This window comes from Molothrus ater, chromosome 1 (genome assembly GCF_012460135.2).
Source record: "Molothrus ater isolate BHLD 08-10-18 breed brown headed cowbird chromosome 1, BPBGC_Mater_1.1, whole genome shotgun sequence".
NCBI lineage: Eukaryota > Metazoa > Chordata > Aves > Passeriformes > Icteridae > Molothrus > Molothrus ater.
The window spans coordinates 14,996,354-15,018,204 of record NC_050478.2 but is presented as its reverse complement, the minus strand read 5'-3'; the positions used below and the strand labels follow the sequence as shown (position 1 = coordinate 15,018,204).

Here is a 21,851-nt window from a genome sequence, read left to right as displayed (position 1 = left end):
ACAGATTGCAATTCCTGATTCATTTTTATAGTTCCATTGTAGACATGCTGCCTTTTTTGGTCTCTATTAAACACTGCTTTCTTTCTGCATTAGCAAACAATAATAAAGTTACTTTAAAGAATGCATTTCATTTCTTGAATTTATATAGTCCAATACAGCCTTCAGCATTTTTCTTTTGAAAAACCTACTACTAAAAGCTGCAGTAGTAGAAGTGACCTTCATTACCTGATTCTAACACTTTCTAACCTAGCCATGTCTCATTTACAGTCCAACACTAGTTTAAAAGATAACGAAAAAGAAAGCCAAATATCTCAAGCTCTTTCCAGGATCACAGGGGTACATCTTGAACAAATATGAAAATACAGACAAGTAGCCAAGATTCTTTCCTGAAAGCCATACAAATAAGGAATGGACAATGATTGTTACTAAAAACCATTTGGACAATGAGGCATACTGCCCATTCCTGTGCACACCCATCAGGCCCCACCACTGCAGCCACTGGGTAGTGCTGCTTTTGGTTCAGGCTTCAGTTCCAAACCCCAGAGTGTCACTGCATTCAGCAATGTATACCTTTTGGGTAGTTTTAAGATGAACAAGACTCGATAGAAAGGTTTTTAAAGAAGATCTATAGATACATTAAGCAGAACTATAAAGCAAATCAGCTGCAAGCAGTTTTATATTTGATAAAACAAAGGAGATAATCCCATATCAAACTGCTCTTCCTCCCTGTTCTATCTTACTCAAAAGCCTGAAATCCACTAGCAAATTGCTGTCAGTTTTCACATACGGGTACATTTCTAATGTTTAACATAAAGTCATATAACGAGTAATCCTATAATCTGTTTTAACAAAATCCTTATACTTAATTAACAGGAGAAGCCATTAGGAAAAAATAATTAATAGAATATTAAGATGGAAAGAAGCCCCCTGCAATTAAAAAATTACAAGCCCTTTACTAGTTAAAAAGTTTCATCTTGTGGGAAGGAAATACTTTGTTTCAGAGTCTGCTGTTTAAAGCAGACCAACACCATACCTCCCCTCAAACTGCTGCTACACACCAGCTACAGTTAAAACTATTATTTTACCTAACATAAATCAAAATGAGTCACTCGTCCAGAAAGACAAGGATGACATTAACTTCATAGGAGCTAGGAAAAGAAGGGAAGACAGCTAGCTCAGAGATGACACGGGAGTCAAGGAAGGAGGAGGGTTTGGTTATAGTCACTGATTTTCCTCCCCAGCCTCTTCCAGAGGAGTCAAATCTGCAGCCTGAGATCAGCTCTGCTTCCGCTGCCTCCCAGTCTTCACCTCCCATTGACCATTACAGGCAACTCCCATCCCAAGTTTATCATTATTATCATTATTATTATTAACAACGCAGCCTCCACTGCTGCAGCCCCAGCCAGGCACCCACGGGAGGTGCAAGTCCTTCATGCAGCTGAGAGAAGCAGCTATAAAAAACCAAAAGTGGCTCAATTACTGCTCAACAGGCAGCAACAAGGACAGAAACCAAAGAGCTGAGGTAACCAAACAGCTTATGGAGGAAGCCTTTTAGACACTGTTTCATGTGCACTGCTCCTGTTATCCTCCCTCGGGCAATTCTGCAACACACAGAAACAAGTGGTGCCTGGCTACAGGCTCAGATTAGAGGGCCCCTAAATTGGTAAAAACTCAGTCAAGCTATTAAAAACAAAACCACCAAACACAAGTTATTGTCAACAATTTTAGAGATTCAAGTCATAATTTTGAGAATACCAATCTTGTAGCCACCATTACAAAGACAAAATCAGAGAGTATCAAACCTTTATTCAAATTTTGTGAAACAAGACAGGAGTACTGTCACTGCTACCCAATTTAATAATTCTGGGGGCATTTTTCCCCAAGTCAGACATAGCAAGTCCTGGATCCAGGACAACTGGGAAATTTGTTGTGATTTTTAGCAAGGTACAGTTGGCAACACTAAACCTCAATCCTGAGCAGAAAGCTCCACATGATCCCACAGGAGCACACCATCAAATTGTTCTACTCAGATACAGAACCACCTCAGCACAATCTACACTTCAGATCATTTCAAAGTGCACCTAAAGATTATTTAAAAAATATAAGCTTTCATTTATACCAGGGCTACCAAAAGAAAATTTATTTTTTAAGTCAGAACACTTGAAAGTTTCTACACTAAACTGTGGATTTTAAACAGACTATGGAGTGTCACAATGAATGGGTATTCACTGATGAAAGTGAGATTATCCACGCTAGTTAAATTTTCTATTTTCCAGGATTGGTTCCTTACTCTGAGTTTACCTGTACAACCTCGGGAAGAAGTGATGTACTCCAAGATAGTAACTTGCCAGCTGAAATGAGCCCAAATTACCTCATTTCACAAGCATGCTATTGTTCTTGTCATTCCAGACTCATGGAATTCCATATTTTATTGACAAATTCAGCCGAATATTAACAGACTAAAGCATTAGTAAAACAAAACAAACCCCCAAATTTTTAGACAGATAACTGGCCTGTATGTTACTTTCAGCAAGAAGTAGTCTCTCATGAAATATATTTACACAAAAACACAAATTAAGAGTTAACAAAAACAAAACAAACATTGGGGCTAAAGTGTGTTTGTACAACACCAACCAAACCAGGCAACAAACTACCGTACTTTATTTTTATATTCCAGGTCGACTTTGTAGCTAGCTATGATCCACTGAAGAAAAAGGAAAGGATCATCTTTTCCCCTGCAACATCCATATTGTTTTTAACGGGCCTCATAACTTTCAAGGAGACTCCAGTTAAAATACATTTACGAACATGTAGGAAGGCAAATAGTCTGTTTATTCTGATTTAACAACAACAAAAAAGAAGCTGTCAGCTGAAGACAGATCTTGAGCACTAATTCTCTGGAGCCTGCCCTGTCGTTCGCGTTTGCTCCCCAGAACTCTCCGCAGACAGTTACGGGGCGGCAGCTCCCACGCGTGCCCGTAGCAGTCACACACAGGGCCCGGGGAGCGCCCGGCCGGCGGACACTGCGGGACTCACTCCGCACCTCGGCACTGGGCCTTTGGCCGGAGCCTTTGTCACAGGTCCCCCGACCTGCCCCCACCGCCCCGTCCCCACAGCCCCACGCCCCTCTGCCCCCACCGCCTCCATGCCCAGACCAGCCCACCCCGCCCGCAGCCGTCCCTGCCCCCTTTCCCCTTTGCCTCGGTCTCCAAGGAGGCCGCTCCCCTTCCCGAGGCGTCCCCGCCCGCGGGCGCTCCCGAGCCCTCCCGCCTCACAGCGCGCCCATCCCCGCGGCGCCTGACCCCGCCGACCCCTGACACCCCCTCCCGCCCTGCCTGCCTGCCTCCCTCCCCGCGGCGCTTCCCGCCTCTCCCGCCCGGGGCGGCCCCTCACCGCGATGACGACGGTGTCTTCGCCCTGGAACTTAGCGATGTACTTGTCGCCTCGGGCCACTTCGGACTCGTTGAGGGGCCTGAAGCGACACATCACTTTGATGTTACACTCCGCCGGGTCCGCCATCTTAGGCCACCGCCGCCTCCGGGGCGCTCAGCTCCGCCGCCGCCAGCTGCCGCCGCCGCACCGCCCGCGCCGGGGGTCTCGCAAGCCGCCGTGGCCGGGAAACCCGCGCCCGCCCCGGCAGGAGGGAAAAGGGAAGGGCTCCTTCCTGGCCGCCGCCGCCGCCTCCCGCTCTCACTTCCTTCCCAACATGGCACCGGCCATGGCGGCTGCGGCCGCGGCTCCCGCCCCGCCCCGCCGGTGGGGCGGGCAGGTGACGTCACCCACCGCAGCGCCCGCCCCGCCCCCAGCCCCGCCCTGTGCGCAGGCGCGGCACCGCCCACGGGCGGGCGGGGCGGTGCCCGCGGGGCCGCCGGGGGCGCTGGCAGGGGCGGGGCTGCCTCAGGAGGGCGGGGCGGCCATGGCGCCCCTCCTGTCGCGGTGAGCCTGCACTCGTGGAACCGTAAACTCATAGAGTTGTAGAATTGTAGACTCATGGAATCATCAAGGTTGGAAGAGACCCTTAAGATCATCAAGTCCAACCGCCAACCCAGCACTACCCCTGTGACCCCTAAAGCACTAAACCATATCACCCAGCGCCCCTAAAGCACTAAACCATCACCCAGCGTCAGATCCAGAGGCCTCTTAAACACCTCCAGGGGTGGTGACTCCACCATGTTCTTGAGCAGCCTGGCATCATCCACACAGAATCACAGAATCAGGTTGGAAGAGCCCTGAGGTCATCAAGTACAACGTATGACCAAACATCACCATGTCAACTAAATGCCACATCTTTCCTTAAACACATCCAGGGACAGCCACCACAGCCTCCCTGAGCAGCTCATTCCAATGTCTAACAACCTCCATGAGCAGCTCATTCCAATGTCTAACAACCATTTCTGTGAGGAAATTCTTTCTACTGTCCAATCTAAACCTCCCTTGGGCCATCTTAAGGCTAAGTCCCCTTGCCCTGTCACTGGTTGCCTGGAAGAAGAGGCTGACCTCACCTGGCTACAGCTCCTGGTGGTTATAGAGTGAAAAAATCACCCCTGAGCCTCCTTTTCTCCAGGCTAAACACCCCCAGCTCCCTCAGGTTATCGGCTGAGGGCTGCAGGGATGAGGCCTTGCCGGCCACCCTGGTGAGGAGCATTGGTCACCAATCCATACTGCCACCTCAGCTCTGCTGGCAGCTGGTGTCAGAGAGGTGACATGGCCATCTTGGGCACTGACCTGCACTGCCACCTCAGCTCCACTGGCACCTGGTGTCAGAGAGGTGGCATGGCCATCTTGGGCACTGACCTGCACTGCCACCTCAGCTCCGCTGGCACCTGGTGTCAGAGAGGTGACACGGCCATCTTGGGCACTGACCTGCACTGCCACATCAGCTCTGCTGGCAGCTGGTGTCAGAGAGGTGACATGGCCATCTTGGGCACTGACCTGCACTGCCACCTCAGCTCTGCTGGCAGCTGGTGTCAGAGAGGTGACATGGCCATCTTGGGCACTGACCTGCACTGCCACATCAGCTCTGCTGGCAGCTGGTGTCAGAGAGGTGACATGGCCATCTTGGGCACTGACCTGCACTGCCACCTCAGCTCCGCTGGCAGCTGGTGTCAGAGAGGTGACATGGCCATCTTGGGCACTGACCTGCACTGCCACCTCAGCTCCGCTGGCAGCTGGTGTCAGAGAGGTGACATGGCCATCTTGGGCACTGACCTGCACTGCCACCTCAGCTCCACTGGCACCTGGTGTCAGAGAGGTGACATGGCCATCTTGGGCACTGACCTGCACTGCCACCTCAGCTCTGCTGGCAGCTGGTGTCAGAGAGGTGACATGGCCATGTCACCAAGGTTGCCAATAGGGGTGTGCTGTGTGATGAGGGCAATCCATTTGCTCAATGTGGCCTTGGTGGCATGGTGGGTAGAGGGAGCCATATATTTAAACATCTACCCTAGTACTGGCATGACGATGCTGAGGACAGCACTGTGTGTGTGACAAAACTGAGGGGCCGACTGTGAGGTAAAGACTAAAAGCAGGTGGTTGAGGTGGGAATCTGTGATATTTTGGATTTTTAGTTCGTTTGTTTGCATTTCTTTTCCTCTGATAGCTAAAAGGAGGAACATCCAAATCCACGAGGTTTTCACAGATGCCAGGGAGATGCGAGTGTGCCCTCATTGCCTGTGTGTGTCCTGGAGCTGGAACTCAGTGAGGGGGATCAGAGAACACGCAGCCCACAGCTCGTGGTGTCACCCCCAGGATGGACAATCTCACAACCTCTTCATCCCAAATTAAAAAAAAAAAAGAAAATCTGGACAGCAGAGTTTTTTTAGGCTTAACTTATTGCAAGTTTTGTTTATGTATTTATTACAGGGGATCTAAATCTAGTTGACCAAAACTTAGGGACTGTGTCTAGACAAAACCATCAAGTAAGCCATTCTGATAGAGAGCCCCAAGAGTCTCACACTTTTACAACTGTGCCTCTTACATCCAGGCGTGAACTTTCAGATTGGAACAAAGTACAAACTCACAGCTTGGCGGAGTTCAGCCAGTTTCCTGACAGAAATCATGATTTGTACTGGTAATTTTTCAAATACCCTTGAAGTTCATTAAAAAAAAACAAAACAGAAAAAATGATAGGGAGCCTTTCTCTTAAGTTAGAATGATTCAGAAGAGCAGTATGCTTCCCTCAAAAGTACCCATTTTTCATTATAAAAAAGGGAGGAACTAGTGTGAATTTTAACAGGGACTATCTGTAATCAGGCATTCCCCATTTTTAAGACTTCTCAGTTTAGGGATTTCAGTGATGTGGTTTTACTTAGTATAGGTGTGCAAGGCAAACACTTCAAAAGTGCTCCACATGACAGAAAAATGGCCTAATAATCTAGTTGTACTTATAGGTTATTTTCACACAGTACTGCAAAAAATATTTCTGTGCCTAGTTTATCTTATGAGGTGAGCTAATTCTTCTAAACCAAGTTCGTGTTGTAACAAGTTTATTTTTCCTCTGTGATTAAAAATGCAGCAGGACTGTGTTGTCTTATGCAGGGCAGAAACAATGATGTGTCCACACCTATGAGCACATGTGGAAATAGTTATCTGGAAAAGCCAAGATACAGGCTCAGTCTGTAGAAGGTGCATTGCTAGTCCACAATATCTAGCATATGAGACATACACAGACATCTGTCTACAGTTTTCAATAAAATGTTTTAAACATAATTGTTACTAGGTTTTACATGTCAGAAAACCTCCTTTAGTTGGTTGCTATTTTAGAAATTTTTACATTGTATCTCAAGCAGCAAGATGTATTAATGCTTCTATCTCATCTATTTCTGGGATTATTCACAAGTTTATGGCTAGCAATGTTCTTATGCAGCTGCAGGATTTGGATCCTCAAAGATTTCCTGTAACAGAAGGTTATTACTTTTATGAAAGGAGCATGAATTATTTACTACTTCTTCAATTAATTTACTTTTGTACATAAGGAAAAAGAAATATTAGCTGCATAATAAACAACTTTGTGATTATTACTCACAGAAGTATGTTTCACCTGCTGAACATCCTTTACCCTAATGTGTTGAAGAAACCTCTAGTTCTTGTTATCCATAAGCAGAGGGGATATATCTTTAGCTGCATTTACTGACGTGTAGTGCCCAGTGTAAGAACATCTCAGTCAAAGAAGAAACCTCATAATTACATGATTGTCAAGAAAATAGGGGCTTGGCCTTGCTTACCTGTTGAATGTTTGACAGAGCAGACACTCCAGAAAGACAACACAGACACATGAGTAGATAATTACTCATTTTACCTATGTTGAAACAAAAAATGTCAGCATGTGTGAATTCTGTAGTAGGAACTGGCCACTCTGAAGCTGTTGGTTCTGTGCGAGCTCATAGGAGAAGTGCCTGGGATGGTGTCCTGTCCCTGCTGTGGGAGCCCTTGGTGAAAGAGCTCTGCTGAACCACACGTGTGCTCTCAGATCCCTGTCAGCGACTCAGTCATGAAGTTTCTCTTCTCTGATCTGTTGTTCAAAATAGCAACTGCTCCTTGGCATGACCTACTTAAAGGCTGACACAACAAAGCCGTGTGCTCAAAGAGGGCACTGTGTTATCTCTGCTGGCGCCAAGATGTGTCAGAAGAGCAGCCTTGAGGAGTGTGTTTAAAGATGTGGTCTCATGAGAACACGGCAGAGACCAAGCATCCTGGAAAGTTTCTCATTTTGTGGCAATAACAGAATGTGCTTTCTTTGCCAATTGAGAATATATTTGCTGTCTTCTATGTTGTTATGTAATGTCTGTAGCATACATTTTTTGGCACTGGGGATAAGAGACTCTGTTTAAAAGTAATATATTATAATGAGAAAAACTATATCTCTGTTGTCATTAAAAGTGAATTGTTCTGTTTGTTGTTTAAGCCTAGTATGCCCTATGTAGCTGACAATAAGTTTGATAGAGTTTCTTAGTAAAAACCAACATGTTTTATTGAAGCAATTTATGTAAGGAATTTATGTTGTTAGTTCACTAGCCATGTTTCTTTCCATTTATGAACTGTGCAATAAACCCCTACAAATTCTTTTATGACTTATGGCTCTTTTAGACCTTCAGTCTTTCCCAGCAATAAAAACATGTTAAGGAAAGGGAATTGGCACACTTAAGCCTTACAGGGAAGCTATGTCAGGATAATAATGTAATTAACCATCAAAATTGTTCCAGCAGAGCAAAAGTGATCTTGATTTAGTTTAAAAAAAAACATTACGTATTTGAATAACTCTTTAAACCTGGTGTTTGTAGAGAAGCAAATTAAAGCTGCTTCCTCCTGCCCTTTCAAGTATTAAATTCTGAGATTCATTGGTTGACAGCACTTGTTGACATTCAGTGTGCCTAATGCAAACACAAGTACTCTTCTCATTTTAATTTGTAGTGTGCTGGGAAAATATATTATATGACTTCTGAGAATTTGAGGTGCATTCCAGGTCAAATTTATTCCAAATTTGCAAGTCAATTTGCAGGACAAAAGAGCAATTAATCTGCCAGATACAGTGTACCTCAAACAGAATTATTGGTTACTTGTAGCACAATCTGTAAATAAAGCTAATAAGATGACTTATGAAGTCTAGGAACATTGTCTGACACTGAAACAATGTAATTAAAATTAACAAAGTGTTATGGTTCAAACAGCTTGTGCAAATATATTTTAAATAATATAAATATATTTTAAGTCTCTTTACCAAGAGGCTGTGTCTGGTCAACTCAGCTTGAGGAACTCACTGACTGGTTTATTGAGATTAGAAAGTTGGTGGATGAAGTTCAATGGACTAAGAATCTGTTGGAGTCCAACTAGATCATTTTAAGCTCTTATCTGGTTGCAAAACACTAAAGCTTCTTTTCATTACAGCAAACAATATGATATGGAATGTATCTCCTGTCCAAATCAAGTTTTGGATTTTATGTGAGCTAGAAGGATGAAATGTGTGTTGAGAGTGTCTCTGCTGATACACAGTAACTTCTTCTTGGAAAAAAATGTAATTAATTAAAAAATCAGTTTTATTTCACTTTTTAGCTGGAAATGCATAAAACCTGAAAACCTTCTAATTTGTTCCTAATCAGCAAGATCATATTTAATATTCTGATAGCGATAGACTAATTAAAAGCAAAAGCAAGCTCTGGGAATAATGTCACACTTTAGATGTTTATTTCAGCTAATTTGTGCAAATTCATGCAAAAAAAATCTGTCTGCTCACTACCTAAAGCATTGACTCCAATTCTCTTTGAAGAAGAAACACACTTTTGGACCTTGTTTAAATTCTTAACCATTAAAAGCATCCAGCATATGTTGTCTGAAACATCCTGTCATAAATCTCTATTCTCAGTTGCTTTTCATTGTTTATAACCTTTACTAAACTAACCACTGGATTGTATCTTAGCTTGCTGAGTGCCTGCCTGAAGCAAGTTTTTTATAGTTTTGCAAAAATTGATAATTTATTTCTTTTAAAAAAATATAAATGCCTTGTTTTCCATTGTTGCAAAGGGAAAACTTAGAATCCTTTCATGTGGGAATTATAAAAGAGAACCTAAAGACTGAAATTTGGTGGGGACACTTTTGTAGGGCTCTGATTTTGATTGTCAAAAACCAAGGCTGACACTGGGGGAAAAACCTCATATGAACATATTCTTTAGAGTCCTGCAGAATCTTGTACTGGAATTAAACCCCCCAGCCCGTGCCCGCTGCAGTCTGTGCTTGTGTGTGAACCACTGAACAAATGATCTCGCTCCTTGTCTTGGCACTGGGGGTTTAGCAGCCTTTGCTTTTTCAGTCTGTTTGATCTGAGAGCCAGAGCTGAAGGCAAGGAGCAGGACTGTCTTGAATTTACAGAAGGAAATGAGAAAAGTAGTTGGGATAGAAGAGGAAAAGCAGAAAAGAGAAGTTTGGGAGCACAGAAGAACCATGCAAAAAGGCCTGTGATTTCTGCAGGACCTCTGTCAGCATAAGGAATGGGATTTACGATCCCTCATTTTCTACTGTGAGCAAAGAAACATGGAACAAGCAAGTGAAGCTTGGCACACTCAGAGGGACACCATCCTATAGCTGCCATAGGCTTCCTTAGTGGGAGGGGCAGGGGCATAGTGTGACTTTGACAGTCTGTGTGGTTTATTGAGGTACTCCAGAAAAGAGCTGGGTTGGGCACTGCAGAACAAAATTCATGCTGGTACCATAATATAGCAATATATAGAAATAGAGAGAAATTTCCAAGCTTTTTAAAGATAAAGAAATCATGCATTGAACAAGCTTTGCAAAAATTAGCATCAAAAGCATTCAAAAGAGCATAAAATTGTTCTTGGCTGATCCATCTGTAAAGATCTGGTGTTTACAGGAGTGGTGGTCTCACAATAACCTGATTTCAAACCACTGGTGGCTATGAACATCATTGCTTTGCACCTCAGGTCTCAGACAGAAATGGCAAGAAATCCCACTGAGATGATCACTCTGTTACATACTTACCTGCTGGGGAAACTACAATTTCACAGGAAGCAGCTACTACAGCCTTATCTGAAATGTGAAATGAAAGTCAGCCTTAACTATGTAACACCAGTTTAATCTGAATGCTACACTTTTCTTTGACTCCATTTTGGATTTGCTCTTCTTTCCCCCCACTATTTGTTCTCAATTTTGTTTTCTCCTCTTCACTGCAGCATTTTTCTTCTGAAGGAGCATACTCTGATAACCTTGCCTGGAAGCAGCAAAATTATAGATAAAAGGTCTACATTTGAAACCAAAGCCTTTCTTCAAAATGCAGCCTTGCTTTTTGTCTCAACTTTTAAACAGCACACAAAAATATAGGGAGCACAAGTTACATTGTGAACTTTAAAGGATGCTCAATTTTTGGATCTATTTTTGATTGTAAAGTGCCAGTCACAGCTCCTCATTGGTATGGTCTATAGATAGCCTTGCTTTATTAATGTAAGTGCTTTTATGTGCCAAAAAACCCCACCACTCTAATATAATTTGGGTTAGGTCATAGCTAATTTACAGTCCTTCAGACCCCAAACTTGGAGAAAGAAGAGTACAAAAAGTAGGTTGAATGATAGGAAATGTCAAGCTATGTATTTGATGACCAGAAATCTACGTGACATGTATAATCTATCAAAATTATATATATCTGTTATATCTATCAAAATACATTAGTCATATATCCTGTGTAGTCCCAAGCACATCAGAGTCTGTCCAGTGGTCTTATATGGCTGGCTGTAAGAAAAAAGGCTTTTGTTGGAGTTCAAGGAGTCTTCTCTGACACTTTTTCTTCCACTGTTGTTAAGGATATTTTATTGGGCCCTTGCAAGAAAAAAAATCTAAATTTTCATATGTCCATTCATATATTTTTTGGATTTGAATTTAGAAGTATCAAAGGAATAAAAAGCCCCTAAATGTAGCAGTTAAAGCCCCATCTCTTCATATGCTTCTTTAAAATCTAAAGCTTAAAAGACAGTAATATTTGAGAAGGCCTTTTTAATTTCTTAGAGAAGGACCTAAAAAGCCTGCTGGAACAGAGGTCCCATCTCGCTTTCTTCTTGTTTTTTAATTCTTGCAGATAACCAACCAAGCTTTTCATGCTTCTATTAGCCAGTGAAAATAAAAGTCAGAATCAGTTTAAGATAAATGGGGTTTCCCATTTATCAGGATATTGTCTGAAAAATTATACCTGGCTCGACCTTTCATGCATCAAACACCATCAAACATCAGAGGCTGTGACTATTGAAGTAAACTGTGTTTTTTACAGTCATTACACACACACACACACACACAAAGTGACTGTAAAATCCAAATGTATTTTGTAGGGCTAATTCTGTTTAAAAAAGATGATTGTACACAGCTTTTTACTCAGCAAGTTTGAAATATGCTTATACTCAAATTCATGTCTAAAATCTCTTGGCAAAATTATATTTTGTGAATCTCTGCTCTAAACTTTTGCAGAAATAATGTTGGAAGGGAAGAATCTAACCTTTTTTTTAGTTCTTTTATCAACATAAATTTCTCAATTCTGACATTTATCATTGGTGACAGTACATGTGATAGGCAGAACAGAGCTGACTTTCAGAATTCAGTTTAAAACTGCCAGGCTGAAAGTTCTTTTTCAAGTTGCACCCTGAAGAAACTTCTCTGGCAATGGTAAACACACTATTCATGAGTTTTGAGAGGCTGGGACAACTGCACCTCCAAAATCAGCCTTTCCTGTGAAGTTCCTGCTGACCTCACACAGCCTCACCATCCTGACTTCCACTGCTCCCATAAAAGGCTGCGTGCTGCCCTAGGTGGAGGGAGTGAGGGGTGTGGGGGAGTGGGGAGTGTGTGCTTGCATGCACATGTGTGTGTCAGAGTGCAATTCATCTGTTTTCTCCATCTCACTCACATTTTTATCAAGCTCATTTACCATGGCCTCCACAGGAAACAGTAGAGAGGGTACACCAGATTTTCAAGCTGTTTCGTAAAAATCTCCCTTTTTTTTTTCCTTTCTTCTCTGGATGTTTGCCAGCTCTTACAACATGGATTTAGTATGTGGGAAAGCTGCAGTTCTTAGTGGTTATTCTGGAGCTTTGGTGCTAAAGTGCTGATTTAGCACACTAGGAGTGGCTGAGTAAAGAAAAGAAAATCATGTAAGGGATGAGACAGGTACTAATCACTTTTTTTGGCAACATCTAAAGAGCTTTTGTCATCCTAAGTAACCTTCTTTCTCATCCCTATTGCATTCATGAGGGTGGTCACTTTTCAGCTTTCATACATCTCTACCCTGGTCGACCCAGCCCTATAATGGTTTTCTGTGATACATTTGTTGCTTTCCCAATGTCCATCAGGCATCTCAATTTAAAAAAGTATAGCTATTAATAAAGTCTTTTTTACCCCCTCATATTTAATTCTCTCTTTCTCAAGTACCTTCACAACATTAAAGATCATTGGTTTTGTGTTTCGTTATCTGTATGAGTTTGATGCTCTTTTTTAATCTGTCCTTGCCTCTCCTCATGATTTCCTGTACTCTTTTCTCCCATGTTGAGTGTAGGGTACAGTTTGTCTCCTGGAATTGTGGCAATGTTTTCTGCTGCATCACCCTAGCTATTAAATAACCTGGAAGAATGACTTCTGTCATGCTGCCTACCAAAATGGTAAATAATGTGGGTAAAGACAAAAGAACAGTGAGAACTATTTATGAAACCCCTTTATTTCTGATATTAAGAAAACATTGATTCATCTTAAAAGCCATTAATCTTTTTGACTGTGGTACTCTGAGTTCTTTTTCCATAGACAGAAACGACCTTGTTGTTTTCCTAATTGTTTGTAGAAAATTTTAAGGCATTGTCAGAAATACAGAGAAAAAATGGAATAGTGAAACTGAAATTGCCTTTGTGATTCCCACGCCTCTTGAATAATTGTATTCTGATTTGTCCATATGCATCTCTTTCAGAAACAATAGTATCATCATTCCTGGCAAAGAATGCTTCCTTCCTTGGTTACAGCTCTGAAGAGAGGGCTGGTACTTGGATAGAAAAATAAGGAAATGGATTCCTCAGTTGGTGCAGTCTTCATTCTTGGAGCCCCCCAAAAGCATTAAACTTGTCACCAGCTAAAAACGAAGTATTCATAATAAACTTTTCAGTAAGGTTTATGTCTGTTAAAATGAAAAACAGTGCCCCTTGCAATAGCTGGCATTTACATAGCATAGTGTGATTAAAACTAAAATTTTCTTTTTCTTTGTGCCCTTTGCTCTGGCCAAGCATTTAACAGGCAGCACACAAGGGTGATTGATCACTGCATTCATCTGAATCCAGTTCAATGGTGTGGGATTAAAGGTTTACCTTGCAGAGTGTGTGAGGGTTAGGATGTAAGAAGAAGGTTGGGAGCTTAGAATGAGGCAGCTGAAGCTTTGGCATGTGGTTCATTGGTCGTTGCAATTCGGCAGATCAGCCTGTAGAAGGTTGTAAAGGACACTGGAGGTTTGAAGTCTTGTGTGTCCTTTAAGTCCCCTTCCCCCATCCACCAGCCCTCTACCCAGTCAGGGCTCTACAGAATGGTTACTGCACACGGACCTCATAATCAGTGAGGTACTTTTAGAATAACTTGGAAAATAATTTTATACACAGACTTGAAAATTCTCCAGAACATGTTCTAAAGTAAAAATGTATTTGAAAATAATTTAGTAATGTCAAAATTGTAGTGTGAACCATCAATTGTCCTTGTATGCTGTGGCCCGGTTTACATTGTACCTGACACTCGTCAGAGTTAGCAGCCTTGGAACAACTACATTTATGGATATCAGAATCCTTTTTCAAGTGTTTTCCCTGTAACAGGCCCTTCTATGTTTCTGTTTTAGAATTCCACCTTTGTTTACCTGTTAATTCTAAGCCTTATCAACATAATCTCCCTTTCTACTTACAAGTCAATAATATTGGTGTTTTCCATTTTCAACAGTTAAACTCCTCCTGTTTTCAGAGATATCATCAACCACATTAACAATACGCTGAAGTAATTTTAGTGCAGAAAATTTCCATTTCTATTTTTATGGGTATTTGTCATTATTGAAAAGAAAATAATTTGTACTTATTTACTTTGTAAATATACTATCATTATTTTATGTGTGATATTAAAATCATATATGAATTTCTCACTGTTAATGAAATTGATGATCAAGTATCCAGAGCAGATATAATTCCCCAAATTCATTTAAAAATGGAAGAGGAAGGAGTACCTCTGTAATCCTGTCACTGCTTCTGAAAATCCTCCCTCTTGAACATTATCTCATGGGTCTTACATGGGTACCTAGTACGTCTTGAAAAAAATTATGCTTGTATGTGTTCTGCATTTAATCTAAGACTTATGAATTCAATTGTAGCAGTGTTTTATGCATGAATTGATTATCTGGGGCAGCTGCCCTTTCTGTGTAAGGATTACAGGTCACACTGATTACAGGTACATCAGCCCTACTTCCATTGCACGAAGGTACAGCCTGGTCTAGAGAAAACAGCAGTGGTCACTATTATTTTAGGTGTACAATATTTAGCAGAATGATGTAAGGGTTAACACAGAAATTCATGCTGTTTAAATAAAAAAAAAAAGCATCACATTCTTTCTGTATTTCCCAAGGCTAGCTTTCCCTGGGAAAAGGTAGACAACAATGGTACATTGTTATAAGAAACTCAGAGTGTTTTAAGATGGAGGTTGATAAGTTTATGGATGGGGATCCCAAAACAAGATAAGAGTGACTGTGGAGTTAGAATTAAAGCTTGAGATCATTGCTCTTTTGTATCAATTTATTAGTAGGGCTGGTTACCAAATGTTGGCTAGAGAGGAGATTCTGTGTGTTTGCAATGCTTTGGCCTCCCATTACAGGACTTCTGTTCTTAGCTCTGGCAGTCAGGTGGGTCCTGGGCTGGGTGCTCAGCGAGAGGCACTGCTGTTGTTTCTGGGGTTAGGAGCTCTTGGAGCATCTTAGGAGCTTTTGATCAATTTAATTCCAATTCTTGCTGCTGTAAGGGCGTTTGGGAATGACCACTCCTGCTTTCTTCTCATGGTACCCCAGATGTACAGCTTTACTCCTTTTTCTTTGTGTCTCAGGCCCACAGGGAATCAGGAATAGCCTGCAAGCTGAGGTATGGGGCTGTTCCTGGAGTTGTATGGATCTTTTCAGACTAAATGCCTATTGCAGTTTTTCTTGGATTGCTTGGGACATCGTTCAGTGACCCAAGTAGTCTTTTTCAATCCTCTATTACTATGTTCTAGACTGTTGTGGGACCTGAACCCAGAGAAGAACAAGCAGTGCTTGTAAGCTTGGAAGGCTGTTGGTTGTGCCTCTTACCTGCTTAGGGCTCTTTTTCTTGGCCAAATTAGAGATTTCTCCAGAAATCCCTATTGAGCATTTTGTAGATGTTGAATGTCACAAGAGCTGTTTTTGGCTTTGAGTGCAAAGTACATTTTTCCTTTCTCTTCTTTGTATCCAGGTGTAGGTAGTGGCACAGCTCTTTCCCAGAGAGACAGGAATTTCCTTTCTTGCACTTCCCAGCTCAACAGCATGACTTGTCTTTAAAAAAGACAAGTACTGGCATGTACTTGTAAAGCAATTCTAAGGTGATCACATCACCTTAGAATTAACTAAAAAGTCCAATGTGATATAAGTCTTCATTAAGATCACTGAAGGTTTTATGAGATCTACAAGACTGTAGAGGAAACCCTTTCAGAAAATCTCATATGTATTAATGAAAGTGCTCACACCAGTGTGTTCTAATGTGTAGAAGATTTTTACTTTAAAGAGTATCTCTGCTCTGAGAAAAAAATTATGTGAACCTGACAGAATTTCACTTAGCAAATCCATTTCTTTGTTCTGTAAGGATTTTATCTGCACACATAAGCAACAAAAGTACTTTTGCTTTGTTTTTTATTCCTGCTAGACAGGGTAATTATGTCTTAGGTAAGAAGCTGAATTCTCTTCCTTTTTATACACTACAAACAGAATTTACTGCATTGCTAGCAAGGATATTTATGTAACTTAATGAGAACACAGAAAAAGGAGCAAAGGTTTGGATTGCTTCAGACAGGCTTCCCGTGAGATCACCAATATTTATTGCTTTGATCTTTCCTCAAGTTTCAACATTAAAAGAGGCAAAATCATATAAACAAGACTTTAAAGTTGCTGTCAACTGGTTAATTGATTATTAATTTTTTGAGATTACTTTGCTCCTGCAAAGAAAAAACAGCCAAAATAGTAATCTTTTATCTGTGGAAACACTGTTCTTCTGCCAATAACTTTTTCTTGAAGAAACAGCAAGGGAAAACAATTGTCTAAGGAAACATCATATACCACAGTATATAGGAACCTTGGTATTCATGTTCTGTATTCTGGTTGGTGTCCAGGAAAGTCTCTTCAGCATTCTGACCGAGGAAAGCTGAAGTTCTGTCTGCCAGAGAGATATTATGTTCTTTTTTGACCTTGCCTTGGGCAGGAGGATTTCTAGAGTGTTTAAAAGAACAGTTAAAACCTAGAGCAGATTTCACCTTTCCTGTTTAAGCATCTATAAGCTAGCACATGGCCTAGTGTTCCTAGTCTCCTCTTGTAGTCTATGAGCAAATTTAAGTAGCCCAGAAGGTGATTTGTGTCACTGCAAGGTAGGTCAGATAAATTATCTTCTGGAGAGGCCCATGTACCTTCTATTTACTGTAAAAGAGCCCAAGTAATCCAACTCAGCTTTGGATATCCAAGTCCTAGATGCCTAAAGCTTAGGTAGGATGAAGACTGAGCTGGACCCCTCAGTGGGGTAATTTTAGTCAGGTGCTTAAGTTTACCCACAGAACCTTAAATGTAAATTTGGACCCACCTTAAGTAGACTTCCAGAAAACTGCAGTAAGATATGCAGCCATGTGCAATATATTGATAACAGCAACACATCAAGCTCAGAACAACATTTCTAATCACGTGAGAGTCTCGGATGTGCTGCACACATTTAGTACCCTCCTCAGAGCAGTTTTTTTCCAAAGCAGAGGCTGTATTTGGCACCCACTTGAAGGAAAGCATTCAAATGACATAGAATTGGATTGGTTCTCTGTATCTTGCAAAGATCAAATAGAATCCATTAAAACATTATTGATTCAAACTTTGTGCTGAAGTGCTGTCTGTGAGAGCTCTGCCATTAGCCCTTTGAAAGGGCTGATTAGACTCTGGCATGAGTTGTGAGCAGAGAGAAGCACCAAATGGTATTAGTGTGCACAGTGAAAGGCACTGGGCATTAGCAGGGGGCAGGACTAGATCCTCTGCAGAGCTTGCTTCCAGCCTCAGCTATTCCATGATTCTGGGATATCTGCACTTTTGGCATTCATGTACACCCCCTCTTCCCATGCCTGACTTCTCAATTGCTTTGCCCACCCTACTATTGCATTTTCTCTACCAAAAAAACCTCCAAACTGAAACTAGATTTTAAAATATTTTTTAAAAACCTTCTACTTTTATGCCAAAGAGAAAAATTTGCCAGGTGCCTGTGGTATATTTGAAAAGAAAGTAAGGAGCACTCAGATTCAAAATGGAATCCTTTAAAGACTGGCTAACCAGCCTGCCAGTAATGGGCTGGTCTGTGCTTTCCCCACCAGGTGGGAACAGAAACATCAATTCAATGAATGCATGTCAGATTGGGTGGAAACAAGCCCTAAGGACAGAATAGTGTGGTGAAGTTATCTACCCACACAGCATTAAAAAAAATCGATCTGCCAGTGTTTTATAAGTATTTAACTGACACTTTGCAATGATCAAAATCAGATATTCCATTGGCAGAACACAGCATGCACTTTTCCTTTTAGTTTATGTACTGTTTTATGTGATTAAGAAAGTGATCAGCTTTTTTGGAAGGGATAATAAAGATAATTGCATGAAAAATAAGCTACCACATATTATGTTAGAGGGTATTTTTGCTCTTTTCTTTGTCTTTAAATAAACAGTTCATTTGCATAAAATTTAGCTTATAAAATCATCTTTGCTATAATTTAAAATATTTCAATAATTTAGAACCAAATAAAAAATTCTTAGCATATGCAGTCAAAATTAAATTTAAATAGAAAGGCAATATCAATATTTTTTAAATTTCTGCAGTCTTTTCAAGTCCATTTTTCCCAGTAAGAGGATGTTTTCTCTGCTGAGTTAAAAATGAAAATAATGAATTCCATTCAAGATACAGGATTTGAAGACAGAAAATTGTTTACTATTCTAATTCCAGGCTCCCTAAGCAGGCGCTCACAGTCTGATTTATCAAAATGCAATGGTCCACATTCAAACCATCTCCATAATTTTTCTGGTCCAGTTTTAGCCCTGCAGCAATGCTTTTGATTTCCAAAAGAATCAAAGAAAGTTGATCAATAAGGCTGTGGAAGTTTTATTTATTAAAATCAAAAGATAAAAGAATTATTTTGATTGGATGGATTCCCTTTCAATTTTTTTTCTGCTTTGGCATATGGTGTTTTTAATGAGTCAAACTGATGATTGATTAATAAATGTCATCTCTTAACATTATGTGCATATGATGACACTGCCAAAATTCAAACTCCTTGACTGCATTACACTAACTTACATTTTCAAATAATGATAATGGAGCTCTGTGTCACAGAGATAATCAATCAGAGGAGAGATGATTTGCCTTCCAACTGCACAAATAAATGCGTTGGATGTGTGTCAGAGATGCTTTGTTATTTCTGAGGGTGCCACAATAAAACACTCTTTTTAACAGAATGCTTAATTATTTTGTCAGAAGAACAAATGTATCAGTAACAAAACTTGAAACATTTGCTCTGTCAAGCCATATAATTTCAAGTCACAAACATCAGGTCTATACAGCTGACTGTATTTATTGTTTTGGCAATATGCTGATTGCCAGGTGTCTGACAATCTACCATGGGCAGTTCTGCACAAGCTGCCATGAGTCAGTGAAGGAAATAATTTCATTCAATTTGGAATGTACAGAATGTTTTGTTTTCTTTTCTTAGGGCATGTATTTTAGCTTCTCAAGGTGAAATTATGATTGTCATCTCTGATATTGCAGTTGAGGCTGGGAATGTAACAGAAAGAATGTGTAGACTCAGGCAAACTCAGAATCATTCTGTGTGCCCTGCATCCACTCTGGTTTTTACTTGCAAACCCAAGAGCTGTTTTTTCACTTTAGCTAGTGGCTACTTTGGGATGCAGGTAAAGAACCTTTCAATATCAAAATGTTAATTAATAGGGTAAGTCTACCTGCAGGTCAACTGAAATACTTTGCAGATGCATTTTACTCTTTCCTGGTATGTCTGTATAAAGTTTGTAAAGCAATACAAGGCCCATCAGTGTTGAGACTGCTTGGGTTTTCACCCAATCTTCATGAAAAAAGCATTCCCAGTGCCTTTAGAGGGCAAGAACTGCTATTTGCAGAGGCATTAATGAGCCTTTCCAGCACTTTTCTCCCTTGCATGCCATTTCTCTGCCTGGGTTACAAGTGCAAAGAGAAATTCCCAGTGGCACAACTGGCAAAGGATCAAACACTGCTGATCTCTAGTTATAGATGCAGATCAACTTATTTTAATCCATTTATTGAGGTGTCACACTTTTGCTGATGAAGTCTTTCTTAAATTTAACATTTCTCAGTGATTTTCTGCTAGGTGAGATAATATCCAAACCCATAACCTTTTCAGAAAGGGTTGCAAAGAGTTCTGCTTTATTTGACCTGCAAACACAAGCCACTAGGCATAGAGCTGGTTGGGTTTTTTGCATTGTATTTGACTTTATTTTTTCTGCCTATTACGTTGGAGAGCAAAATATCTGTATTACTTAAACAAGGGATGAACCAAAAGCAGATCACGTATTGCCTGTAAGTATTTAGCAGGTACAGCAGGTTCACTTCATATGAAATATTCGTGGTAGTTTTAAAATTCTGATTTATTTAGTTTTATTTACATTATTTCAAGTTTTTTATCCAAAGAGAGGTGTTTTTTATCAAAAGAGAGGTGTTTTTTATCAAAAGAGAGGTGAATGGGAGCCAGTTTTTCTTTCTATAAGGCCAGGATTAGTTTCACCATATAGATACTGAAAGAAAAAATTACACTTGTTTGAGGAGCTTCCTTTCATGGTTAAACAGTACGAAAAAAACACTTCTAAATTTCTAAATGCCCAGGTGTTTTGCAATGGGAGGCACAATTTATGCTTCTAACAAACAGTTTGGGTCAATTCTCCCACTGGCAGCAGCACGTTGCTGCCAAGTATTTGCTTGGTGTTCTGCAAGGAGCTGTGGGCCAGTTCCCAGCACAGAGGTGTCCCCAGAACCCAAATTGCCACTTTTGTCACACATGGCAGCAGCCTGGGCAGCAGCAAGTGAAGCCTGAACACAAAGGGACATCAATTTCTCATCCTACCTGTGCTCTTTTCAAGTTAGGTTTGAGACACATTAGAAGTGGGTGAAAACGCTTCTGCTGCTGCTCCCTTCATTCCAGCAGCTGCAGCTCTGAATGCAGAGAGGGCAGAGGGCCCAAGACACTGTTACTGAATTCCCCAGGTCTCAGTTTGGGCACAAAGGGACTGAAAGGAATGTCATTGATCCCAATGCCCCAGAGCACAGCACAGCTCCAGCCTAAGGAATGGAGATTTGCAATTGTCCTCTGAAAACAATGTTCTCCTCCTGACCACAGCCCTCCAGTGCTTTACCATCTTGTATGGGATGTTTTGCCCTGAGAAGCAGAACAGAACACTAGAAGTTCTCTTCATATTTTCTTGTTAATTTTCTTTTTCCTTGTCCTGTCTTCATCCCAATTTAGATGAATTCACATTCAGAGAATTCACTAGCAAAACAAAGAAGTGTTGCTATCCTGCTGTTCTGGACTAGATCAAAGTAATTTGAGGAACTAGTCAAAGCTAGAATTAATTTCTAATTGAAAGAAGAAAACAGTTCCTTCTTCCTTGGTGACAGGAATATTCTTGCCTTGTAATGCTGAAATGGATCTCAGGAAGATGCATCTTTGAGTACATTATGGAAGCCATGAGGATGTTTGACTTTGCTGACAGCAGAGTCACGAGAAAAAAGAAATAAAAATATCCTCAGTGGCCTGTGTGGTAATTATAAACACATCCAAAGTAGGGTTCTCATTGCTATCAGTCCTCCTCCTGCCAACTGACCCATCTGGGCATCTGAAAGGTCCTTCATGTGATTTCTGTTTGAAGTGCTGTGGTGTTTTCTGACTATTGACAATGGTCTCTTTGTATGTTGAGCAGACCAGGGTATATTCACTGTCAGTCAGCTGATAGAGAAATTATTTTAAAGTTCTTTCCTGGGTTGAGAGTTGGAAAAAAAATTATTGTTAAAATTTTAGGAATTAATTAC

At 41.0% G+C, this 21,851-nt stretch overlaps 1 protein-coding gene across 2 annotated transcripts in view; it reads right to left on the bottom strand.

The window, feature by feature from the left end:
• KIF5B (kinesin family member 5B) overlaps positions 1–3,733 on the bottom strand; it is a 33,255-nt gene extending 29,522 nt beyond the window's left edge. Inside the window, exon 1 of one of the 2 annotated variants that reach the window (XM_036401721.1) lies at positions 3,394–3,733. In XM_036401721.1, the coding sequence (XP_036257614.1) occupies positions 3,394–3,519 (126 nt within the window). In that variant the 5' untranslated portion in view covers positions 3,520–3,733. The remainder of the gene's footprint in view (positions 1–3,393) is intronic. The other variant, XM_036401713.2, reaches the window with a different exon arrangement.
• Between the last annotated feature and the right edge of the window lie 18,118 nt (positions 3,734–21,851).